Genomic DNA, 12788 nt, shown 5'->3' with positions numbered 1-12788 from the left:
GGATATACATTTGATATATTACTACCCCAGTCAAGTACATAGGTAGAATAAAGCCTGGTATGGAGGGTGTGAGGCTGACCTTTGCACTGCAGCTGAGTTATACATTTTAATCATCATGGGAGGCAAATTTCGGAAGTCACAAATCACCCACAACAAGGAAGATGTACCCTGTATCCGCTAACACAGCTGCCATCTGTACAAAGCATGAGAGAGAGAGTATGTGACTCAACCACCAAGGAACGGAATAAGCCCTGGAGAGTGCTGGATCCGAACTTCACCATTCTGCTTTACATCATCCTTCTAAATGCAAGAATGCAGAACAGGCCCATGTGATGCTTAAAATAAGCCTTATGCAACAAGACACGTACATTACAGCTGCTACAGCGAAGCCAAGAAGGGACTGGACTAGTGGTGCAAGAAACCAGATTCATAGTTCTAAACCCTCTAACTGCATCTAAAACTGGACCTTGGTTTCCTCACTTTTAGGCTATGTTCACACTATGTAAAACTAAGGCCGTAGTTCTCGCCGCTGAACTACGGCCGTAGTTTTGAGGGGTGGAACATAGCCTTATTTTCAATGGGATCCCAGCCGGAGCGTACACACATCGTATGGGCTCCAGCCTTCATCCCATGCCATAATACGGAGCTATCCAGCCCAAATAGGTTACTGAAAGGCTTCAATCTACATTATAAGAATTAATTTGACCGCTATTACTAAGACAGTTCAAAATGATACATGATACATAATATTGATACAAGATACATGAGGTCCACGAAGATAAGGGATGTGCTTAGTACCTTCAAGGGACAAAAAAATTACATAGTCTGGGTATTATTTAAAGTGCTTTTTCCATGAATCCAATTGTTTGACTGGAACCTGAACTCATTGGGGTGGACCCTAACGACTCCTCCCTGCCCTTCCCAGCCTTGATTGATCAAACTCCCTGTATAAGTATAGGGAAAGATCTAATATCAACCAAGCCAGTGTGCAGCAAGAGGGCACTTGAGGCAACAAAGTGATGAAAAGTGTTCCTTTCAAACATCCCCCACCTGCCTAAATATCAGGTTTGAATGTTTTAAACATGTTTTTGGGTGAAGCTTTACTTTTACTGGATGTTCTTCCAGCAGATGCTATGTTCTCATGTTGTAGCAAAAGTAGCTATGAGAAGCAGGGCAGATAATAAGTTCCATGAAAGCGCTAGTTCTTCTCTGCATGTCAGAAAAGCTGAAGATGCCACTTTATTTACTCCTTTTCTTGTCTGACAAGTAGAAAATTAATCAGGGATCATTGGATAGACTGCTTCATTTGAGGGAGTATTTCCTGCTGGTAAGGAGGGGAGAGACGGCACATACATATCTGCTACAACCAGAAGGTGGATGCACTGAATAGTAAGGAGACGGAGCACAAGGGGGCCCAACAACAAAACACTAACGTCTACATTAACACAGAGCTGACCAGGGGTAGGGTCCTATTAAATGGGCCGAGGATGGTCTGTTTAATAATGTATTATCATTCCGTGTAGTAGGGCCCTAAGGTTGCATTCAAACAACTTTTTTGTTGTCCATTTAATGAAAAAAAATGGATGTATTCGTGTGCATCCGTTTTTTTTCATTGACTTCCATTAAAAAAAAATAAAAATAAAAAAATCTAAAATCAGATCAAACAGTCATTTTTTTGCGTACATAAAAACATACTCGACCATGTTTTTGTATATGCTAAGAATCTAATTTGGCTAGTTTTTTTTTTATAATAGAAGTCAATAGAAAAAAACGGATCTGTTAAAGGACAGTGTGAACCCAGCCTTAACTGATACAGAACGTCAGGCATATTCTCTAAATGTAAATGTAGGTGCAGCCAATCTTATGCACACAAAACCATCAAAGGATAAAAATTTTGAAATAAGGACTTTGGTTATGAGTGCTTACATTAATATATAAACAATCATTAAAATATTAAACATTAATATATGCTTACATTAACATATAAACAATCATCTATTCTTCCCTGTGGGTGATCGTGTGGTATACAAACCTAGGGGTCAGCTGGTCAGCCCTGGTATAGGTTTTTGCATCAGTGCTCAATAGCTTTAAAGAGTCACTGTCGTATTTTTTTTTTTTTTTTTTTTTTTTTGCAGAAATCAATAGTCCAGGCGATTTTAAGAAACTTTGTAATTGGGTTTATTAGCAAAATCTGCCATTATCTGCATGTAAAAAGCCTTTTCCCAGGTCCCCCCCTCCTTCCTCTTTTTCATCCACTCTGAAAAATCTGAAAATTGTGACTTGTTGCAGGAGACGTACCCTGTCTGTTCTAGGGAGAGGGGAGGGGGGAGGAGGAAGGAGGGAGTTAGCCGGCAGCAGAAAGCAGATAACAGAGGATTACAGGCAGGGAGCTGGGTGACAGCTGTAATCTGAGCTCAGACAGGTCAGTGGTGACTGTCCCAGGAGATATCCTGTGAGGGATTTGTAGATTAACTCTTTGTTGTCCTGTTTTGGTCTTTTCTTTAGCTCTCTCCATAGGAGAACAATGAAGACAAGGGGGAGAGCTTCAAACTGCTTTTTCATGATAAAAATGCATTTTTCGGATAATAAACCCGATTACAAAGTTTCTTAAAATCGCCTGGACTATTGATTTCTGCAAAAAAAAAATTCACGACAGTGACACTTTAAGCTATGCCTCTGGCTGAATAGTGCCTAATGGCCCATATCATATGAAATATCCTAAGAGTCATCTATCCCCACATCACAGAGAACTATACTAACCGCAAAGTAGCAATCCTGAGTCACATCATGCTCAGAGTGTAACATGGGAAATTCAAAGTTTTTCAGATAATTCTTTCCGCCTTTACGCTCAACAAACATATCTGAAAATTATGCAGACAATTTCCTCACCAATGGCCACATGTGAAATTCTGGGAAGCTATGTCTGACATACAAAACTGGCTACACCTAGAATTTAGCATATGGCATCCATAAAAAACCTTGACATTTTCAAACAGAAACGTTTCTTGGAAAAGTTGGGGGCGACTACCAACATTTTGTGCTTCCAAGAGAAATCCACAGCTGCATAGATACAAGTGTAACGATCCGGGACGCACTTGACTCCACACATGGATTTAGATGGACCAGAATATCTACCATGTCCTCAGGGAAGGATAGATGGACTTGTGTATGGCTGAAGATTAACTCAAGTATCGCTCCCCTTTCAGAAGGCATGAAAACCCCTTCATTATCTCATGAAGTTATTCTAATAGAGTTATTTCTATTTTAATAGGAAAGCCAGGAAGAATTGCTATAAAGTACATTGATCCTTCAACTTACAATGGCCTCAGGATACAACATTTTCAATATACAATGGTCCTTTCTGGACCATCGTAACTTGAGACCAGACTCATCATGCAATGCTATGGACAGTCAGGATCTGAGGCACATGTAAAAAACTAGATGATCAACCAATAAAACTGGCCATTTTACTGGTAAAACCCCAGTAATACTGAAATGCCTGCACTGGTTGGCTGTCTAGTAGTGCTTCTTTAAGTATAGTGTAATACTACAAGTCCTGTACTGCTCTGTACCTGGGTCAGTTTTCCATAGAATTTTGGTCTCAACATACAATGGTCGTCCTGGAATATTAATTAATATTGTATGTTGAGGGACCACTGTAAGTGTTTCGAACATACAATTGCCAACCTCATCACCTTTTGCTTCCATGTTTCCACCCTGGTGCTCCCCGGGGCGGGCTTTGGGCACAATCTGTCTCCTTTCCCCTTTGGCAGCTGCCAATGTGGCTCCCTCTTATTTCTTAACTCTTACAAGCTGGGGAGGGTCTTCTGTGCTATAATGCCATGCTACCACAGAAGCTCTTCTTTCCTTTCCAGTAGAAAGTTGTTCCTCTTGGCTGTCCGCACATTAAATGGGCACGGTCAAAAGACATGTCTTAGAGCAGTCATGTCAAACTTTGGCTCGCTGAGCTTTTCCATTGCTGTGTTAAATTTGGCCGGCCTGACGTTGCAGCAGATTATAATATGGGTGGTCCATAGAGCTGCTTGGACCACCCATATTATAATCTCGTAGGCCGCAGGCAGTTCTTAGCCCATGGCCTAGAAGTATCTCAGTAGTGCCCCAACGCTGGCAATGTGGTGAAGTCATTGCGCGCATTCTCTGACTAGCGCCTATTTTATAGACTATTCTTGAGGACTGGCTTCTACATAAGAGACTGTTGGGAAGGACTGGCTACTATATAAGACTACTGGAGAGGGCTGACTACTATATAAGACTGTTTTAGGGTCTGGCTTCTATATAAGACACTATTGGGGAGGGCTAGCTTCTACATAAGAGACTATGGGGATAGGGCTGACTACTATATAAGATACTATTTTAGGGACTGGCTTCTATATAAGAGACTATTGGGGAGGGCTGGCTACTATATAAGACACTATTGGGAGGGCTGGCTACTATATAAGACACTATTGGGAGGGCTGGCTACTATATAAGACACTATTGGGAGGGCTGGCTACTATATAAGACACTATTGGGAGGGCTGGCTACTATATAAGACACTATTGGGAGGGCTGGCTACTATATAAGACACTATTGGGAGGGCTGGCTACTATATAAGACACTATTGGGGGCTGGTTACCATATGGGACACTATCGGGGAGGCTGGCTACTATATGGGTCACTATTGGGAGGGCTGGCTACTATGTAGGTCTCTAATAGTAGGCCTGGCTAGTATGTGGGGCACTATTTGTGGTGGCTACTACATAGAGCACAATTATGGAATTACCTACTGCTTGAGGGATATAACGGGTAACTTTCATAGGGGGAAAATTACTTTAGGATAGGAAGTCCAGGAGCGCAGCACGCTGCTCTGACAGTGCCAGGAACGCTGCATGCAATCTTCATTAAATATCAAGGTTGGCCCGCGACTTTGTCCAATTTTTTAATTTTGGCCCACTGTGTATTTGAGTTTGACACCCCTGTCATAGAGGCTTGTCATAAATCTTTAGATAGCCAAGTACTTCTCTCCACTTTAAGTGATTAAAGGGGAACTCCAGTGATTAAAAAAAAAAAAAATCACAAAAAGAATATTGGTGCACTCACCAACCCCAACACTTGTCTACAATGCTTCTAGTCCCTGATTCAAATAGTTTAACATCATGGCACCTGGCTGGGAAACTACATCTCCCAACATGCATTGCACCTCAGAACAAACTTCCGGGTACCCACCCCATCTTGTAGTATCTGTCCACCACTGTCTCGATCTGCTTCTGCTATAAACAGTAAACACATGATCTATCTATTCATCTGCATAGATATATTAGAGAAAGAGTTTAAACAGTGTCTCCTTTCCCCTATACTGCTCAGGAGAGGCTTTTGTTTCCCCGCACTTGGCCAGGTGAACACTGTGTAATGCCAGTGATAGGATAGACCGATGAGGCGTAACAGCTTGCAACAGAAGAGAAAAAGATCATGTGACCTCTGTCTCAGAAGGGAGGGGGAGGACCACTTGATGAGGTCACCTTCATTACAGGGAAGCATCTACATCATAGGGCACCAAGAATTCAGAAGCACAAGACATTGGTTAAAGCTAGAACACTGTATGCCAAAAAAAAAAAAAAAAAGTTTGGATCAGAGATTTACTATAATTTATATTGCAGACAGGGAAGATTTTCTTTCCAAAGAGCAACTAACTTCCATTTCACAAGGGACGAGCTTCCAGCCACAGAAATTTCACATTAATCTCAGACTCGGTAGGACCTCATAGTAATGAATTAATATCTTACACAACACTTGGACAAGTACCAGGTACCATTACAATTAACCCATGTGCTTCAAGGTTTTTAGAGAGGATAAGATGTCAGGCATTGGTCAGTGGAATATGAAGTCGGAAAATCAACAAAACAGCCAGAATCCAGCTGGCTCCTGGAGGCAGAATACTATCCAATGCTCTCATTCTGTGTCAGAGCCAATACAGCAGTCCACAGCCTAAGCTGGAGCACTTATTATGACTAGTAAAATTCAGAATAAAGAGGAAACCATAATGTAGAAATAAAACAGAGAGAGGATACTGCAAGACTTCTGACAATGGCTGCCGTTCATGACGTCTTCAGACTCTTTCTAGAGACTATACTGGAGCTTTGATGCACCCGCACAATAACCTGGTATTGTATACTAAGAGACCATGAGCCTGCAGGGAAAGAGGTTGTGCAGAGCGAATCGCCAGGAAACAGACTTCTCCTCTGACGCCCCTTTACAAGAAAAATGATACGCGATGCAGGAGCCAGGGGAGTCCTGAGAGACTGCACACAGAGAAACACAAATTATACTGGCGGAAGAATAGGTGAAATCCATCTTATTGCAGAGAAGTTTGCCAGGAACTTTGTTCAAGGACTCTTACATTACTAGGGATACCTGCTGGGGTAAAAACCTACAATACACAAGTCCTGTTACTGTATGAACGCCGAAAATCCAGAAAAAGGTCTATTAAGTGGTCCTCCACTTGTTGTTCACTTTAGTGATCAGCTGATCACCCAGAGCCCATTTCCTCTCATCCGCTGTAAGTCGTTCAGACCCTGGCCAATCAGGAACACTAACTAGCCGGTTATGTACAAGTGAACCTATCCTTACTCAGAGAGAAATCAAACCCACGCAAGGGTATGGATCTAGAAGCGCAAGAAGACAGCATTTTTGTCAAACCACTGCAGTTTCTGTGACAATCCAGTACACTTCTAAGCTTGAAAACATGAGAAAATTTGTGAATATGAACAAGCCTTAAAGGGGTAGTTCACCCAAATTTTTTTTCTTTCAAATCAACTGCTGCCATGAAGTGCCAGAGATTTGTAATATACTTCTATTAAAAAATCTCAAGCCTTCCAGTACTTATCAGCTGCTGTATGCCCAACAGGAAGTTGTATTATTTCTAGTCTGGAGAGCAGGAGAGGTTTTCTATGGGGATTTGCTACTGCTCTGGACAGTTCCTGACATGGACAAAGGAGGCAACAGAGAGCACTTTGTCAGACAGGAAAGAAAACACCACTTCCTGCTGGACACACAGCAGCTGATAAGTACTGGAAGACTTAAGATTTTTTAATAGAAGTGAATTACAAATCTCTGGCACTTCATGGCACCAGTTGATTTGAAAGAAAATTTTTTTTGGTGGACTACCCCTTTAAAGAGACTCTGTACCCACAATCTGACCTCCCCAAAACGCTTGTACCAGATAGCTGCTTTTATTCCAAGATCTGTCCTAAAAAACAACTTTTAAACTGGCAGCCCTGTGCCCAACGGCCGTGTCCTAGATTGTGTATGCATTAGGCTGGCACACCCTCTCTGTCCCTCCTCCTTGCCCTCTTTACCATTTGGAATGCCACAGGCAGGATTTCTCCTATTCCCCACCTGTGTAAGCACTGCACATGGGCTGGATCGTTAAGGCACCTGTGCAGTTCACTGCAGAGGAATAGGAAAAATCCTGCCTTTACTCTACAAGCCATTGCCTGAAGTGAGATTGGGAGAACAGAGAGCTGGGGAGTGAATTGCTTAGCTGAGTGCCTCTCCTGGTTTGTTCTAGTGATCTGTGGAATCTAAAAAAAACAAACACTAACCAATCAAACTTTTGACACAGTAAAAGTTTTGTGAAATGATAACTTTTTTTATAGAAATTAGTAGTAAAAAGCACAAATAATTTTACCATGTTTAAACTCAAGAGAACTATTCCATCAGTGACGGTAACAGATGTTATGTGTACCAGTGTCACAAATAACACTTTAATGGGGTCTGTCAGGTTTCCATCATAGTATATGACATTTTATCACAGTTTAGTGTTGCTGCTGTACTACTTTGTTCTGAATGTATGACAGAAGCCGTATCAGGCGATTACTGAGCCTCAGATGACAAGGAGAACGGTAGCCTGAGCCCAGGGAGATGCTTTGTTAGGCAATACCGTACTTCTATGTAATCACCACCAGGTGGCAGTGTGTGAAATCTTTTTCTGCACCATTTCTGCTCCATAATCCATGGTGAAGCTCAATTAAACTTTATAATCTAGTATAAAATATTTACAGGAAGTAAAATGTTAAATAATAGTTAAAACTGAATATAGGGCCATAAACACTGGACACTAATAAAAGCTGAGATCACTTTACAAGCATGCGGCGTAAATTCATTTAAGTGCACATCCCAATTATTTAATGGATAAAAACACAGCTTGCATTCCCCGCCAAGTATCATTTCCCCATAAGCCTGTTTGATTAGACCTTATGTAGTCAATAATCTCCTTTGCTGCATTTAGCCTTCGCACCACACTTATGAGAAAATCATTACTTACACCAGACGGGCAGGATTATTAGCGGCTTACCCAAGTAGGGGATACAAGGAGTCATCTTCAGGCTATTGATGTAGTCTCTGAGCCGCTTGTAATTATCTTCTTTACTGACTACGTACTCCAGTTTCTCAAAGGTTGTCTTGTCTTTCCGACTCAGTAGCTGAAAGGCAAACATTATTATGTAGAAAATAGGCAGAGACACTGTGCGCTAGAACATTTCAATGAGCGTTCACCTCGACCATCAACAAACTGACCGTAATGAATATATGTGCCCTGTGCATGGCTAGAACTAGATAAAATTCCATTAAAAAAACAGATGCATCCCAGGTGTCCAAGAGCCTAAAAAGGTAGGAGACCTGTCTTATTAAAAAAGTTATTAAAATGTAGTAAAGGGGTTGCTAAAGGGGTATTCCTGGAATCAAACTTTTTATATACTGCTGGGGCTGCTGAAAAAACATAATACCTACCTACCTCGGCCCCTGATGCTGCTTCTTACAGCCCCTGCTGCTCACCGCATCTCCCTGGTCCTGATTGGAGCAGGATCTGCTCACTACCCCAATCACTGGCTGAGACGAGACATTGACATGGAGGTTCAGGTCTGACACATCGTCTTGGAAGCAGGGGTAAGAAATTAGCAACAGGGGACCAGAAGGATCTGCAACTGGTGCTGCAGGGGACTAGGGTGGGAGTGTATGATTTTGTTTTTTTTCTATTTTTACAGAAGCCCCAGCTTTTCATAGAATTCTGACATTTACAAACCCAGAGCACTGTTTACTTTGTTAAAGGAGCACTAAGTGCAAAAAAGACAGAACCAAATAAGAGGATTCTATCTAGTTCACTATTGTAATGAAATCTGCAAAAAAATTTATATATATATATATATATATATATATATATATATATATATATATATATATATATATAGTTTTCATATATTTCCCAGTTGAGCAGTAATCTCTCTAGTTTTCATAAATCTCTGTAAGGTAACTAGCTACAGCAGAAGTCTCCCCTGCTGCTCAGAAAGCAATACAAGACCAAGAATACTAAGCCCTTCCTCTCAACCAGACAATACAGGGGAAAATCAATCACCTCCTGCAGAATCTCTGTAAGATTGACTATTCCTCAACAAACAGCCTTTCTTTAATAGACTAGAAAAACTTTGTCTGAATACATATTTATATCAGCAGAAGTAGCATGTAGAAAAGCCCTTTATGAAAAACACCAAGGCAATAGAAAGTCTAGAGCCCGTCTGTCAGATGACCGCCCCCATAGGGGTGACTGCAGAATCAGGAGTATTAGACTATTAAAGCTTACACAGACAGACTGCTCAGGGACCGCAGCCCATGACAGGACTTTCATATTACCACTTCTATAGAGGAGCACACATGCACCGCTAATAATGAAAGTATTGAATGATATGTTACATATTTTCTTTCAGAGCCAGGGTGACATGACCGGTGTACAGATATGTCATCTAATGTTGTAAACAGACCCAGTTATTACAAAGCTTTAAAGAAACACCTAGAAACGAGTGATAAAATTAAACAAGGAATGATTTACATTTGGCCTGGGACGAAGTGCGGGGGGGGGGGAATTAGATAGGATTTCTGCATCCCAGCAGATTTTGTATATAGTGTGCGATTTCCTTCCAGAAACAGCGTTACTCTTGTCTATGGCCTGTGCCCACTAGTTCACCTCCATATGGCACTGCTGCAATACCAGACACAGCGCATGGACAAGGGCAATGCTGTTCCTGGAAATAAAGGAAACCACTTCTTCTAATCCTATACAACAGCTTCTAGTAAGCCTTACACCCACCCTGTACACAGACATGGTTTAGCTCAAACTAAGTTAGCACCGAGATAAGTAAATAGGACTCATTCCCTGAAGTAGCTCTGTTGTACATTCACGTGTCGGTCTGTGCGTAGCCGATACAGACGCTATATTCATTGAGATTAAGAAAAACAAGGGGTAATTATCTATCCGTACAAAGACAATTCATGAAGGCTCGCGGCTGCGGCAGAACTTCAGCGCCTTCCAGCCATCGTTTTACAAGGTAGTAAAATGAGCTGTTTTAGTGAATGCCAGTCAACCAGGCCTAAAAAGAGGCTTCACATATGTAACAGCTGGCTGAGGCATCAGGGAAAACACCCATTTAAAGGCTTTCAGGCTTGGCTACTATCACCCCTTGGGAGCTTTCAGATGGGAGCCAGAAAGATTAAACATGAAAAAAAAAAAACCTGCGCAGTGAAATACTTCGCCAATCCTGAAAACAGCCACACGAAAATCCTGGGTTTACAGAAAAAATGGCCACACTATAAAAACACTTGGGGTTTACCAGCCCTGGCACCCTGACCCAGTATTCTAACTCATTGAGAGGGAGAGCTGTACTCACTTGGCCGGCTGCAAGGAGCGACCTGAAGATTCAGCCAAAGGAAAAGACTGAATGAAATTACAGATGTTTTCACACAGGACAATAACACAGATCGGATGCGTATCCAGCAGCAATGACTATTCATCATCGTGCTATGACAGACGATTTTACTACTGGGATTAATACTGCATGGAAATTAAAGGTCTATAAATCACGTAATATCAAGAAACATCCAGTGATACAAGGGGAAGATGAATAACATGAAGTTATGGAGATCTAAAATTGTTGGAGATATCAGATCAGTCATTTATCATGGTCATCATATGCAGTGGCGTAGCTACAGCGGTCACCACGGTCGCCATGTCGACTGGGCCCGCCATTTTGGGGGTTCCCCGCCAGCTCTCTTTGTCCCTAACTGGTGCAGCAGCCCATCCATGGGTCACAAAGACCCATGGATGCAGCAAGCTCCTGCTAAATTGCACCCTTTGGCATACCTCCCAACTTTTGCAAAGAGCAAAGAGGGACATGTGCGCCGCGGTCCCCATAGCCACGCCCCCAAAGCAACACTCCATAGCCACTCCCATATAGTCACCACATGCTGCTGACTGAATAGTGCCCTATACAGTATCCAACCCCCCCAAAATGTCTTATATAGTATCCAGTCCCCCATTATAGTGCCCCACATAGTATCCAATCCCCCATATAGAGCCCCACATAGTAGCCTATGCCCCATATAGTGCCCCACATAGTAGCCAATGCCCCCATATAGTGCCCCACATAGTAGCCAATCCCCATATAGTGCCCCACATAGTAGCCAATCCCCATATAGTGCCCCACATAGTAGCCAATCCCCATATAGTACCCCACATAGTAGCCAATCCCCCCATATAGTGCCCGACATAGTAGCCAATCCCCAGAGTGCCCCACATAGTAGCCAATCCCCCATAGAGTGCCCCACATAGTAGCCTATGCCCCATATAGTGCCCCACATAGTAGCCAATCCCCCATATAGTGCCCCACATAGTAGCCAATCCCCCATATAGTGCCCCACATAGTAGCCAATGCCCCCATATAGTGCCCCACATAGTAGCCAATCCCCATATAGTGCCCCACATAGTAGCCAATCCCCATATAGTACCCCACATAGTAGCCAATGCCCCCATATAGTGCCCGACATAGTAGCCAATCCCCCATATAGTGCCCCACATAGTAGCCAATCCCCCATATAGTGCCCCACATAGTAGCCAATCCCCCATATAGTGCCCCACATAGTAGCCAATCCCCATATAGTGCCCACATAGTAGCCAATCCCCCATAGAGTGCCCCACATAGTAGCCAGTCCCCATATAGTGCCCACATAGTAGCCAATCCCCATATAGTGCCCACATAGTAGCCAATCCACATATAGTGCCCCACATAGTAGCCGATGCCCCCATATAGTGCCCCACATAGTAGCCAATCCCCATATAGTGCCCCACATAGTAGCCAATCCCCCCATATAGTGCCCCACATAGTAGCCAATGCCCCCATATAGTGCCCCACATAGTAGCCAATTCCCCATATAGTGCCCACATATTATCCAATCCCCATATATGCCCCACATAGTAGCCAATCCCCCATATAGTGCCCACATAGTAGCCAATGCCCCATATAGTGCCCACATAGTAGCCAATCCCCCATAGAGTGCCCCACATAGTAGCCAGTGCCCCACATAGTAGCCAATCCCCATATAGTGCCCACATAGTAGCCCATGCCCCATATAGTGCCCACATAGTAGCCAATCCCCCATAGAGTGCCCCACATAGTAGCCAATCCCCCATAGAGTGCCCCACATAGTAGCCAATCCCCATATAGTGCCCACATAGTAGCCAATGCCCCCATATATGCCCCACATAGTAGCCAATACCCCATATATGCCCCACATAGTAGCCAATGCCCCCATATAGTGCCCCACATAGTAGCCAATGCCCCATATATGCACCACATAGTAGCCAATGCCCCATATATGCACCACATAGTAGCCAATGCCCCCATATAGTGCCCGACATAGTAGCCAATCCCCATATAGTGCCCCACATAGTAGCCAATCCCCCA

General features: G+C 43.0%; 1 protein-coding gene across 5 annotated transcripts in view; it reads right to left on the bottom strand.

Annotated features, from left to right (window-relative positions):
• The window catches only part of RALGPS2 (Ral GEF with PH domain and SH3 binding motif 2), a 133457-nt gene that overhangs the window by 55153 nt on the left and 65516 nt on the right, over positions 1 to 12788 (bottom strand). For all 5 annotated transcript variants that reach the window (XM_069981125.1, XM_069981121.1, XM_069981123.1 and 2 more), the window contains exon 8: positions 8354 to 8480. In XM_069981125.1, coding sequence (XP_069837226.1) covers positions 8354 to 8480 — 127 coding nt within the window. The remainder of the gene's footprint in view (positions 1 to 8353; positions 8481 to 12788) is intronic.

This window comes from Dendropsophus ebraccatus, chromosome 8 (assembly GCF_027789765.1).
Source record: "Dendropsophus ebraccatus isolate aDenEbr1 chromosome 8, aDenEbr1.pat, whole genome shotgun sequence".
In the NCBI taxonomy this organism is placed as follows: domain Eukaryota; kingdom Metazoa; phylum Chordata; class Amphibia; order Anura; family Hylidae; genus Dendropsophus; species Dendropsophus ebraccatus.
Note: the sequence above shows the minus strand (reverse complement) of the source record. Positions and strands in the feature narration are given on the sequence as shown.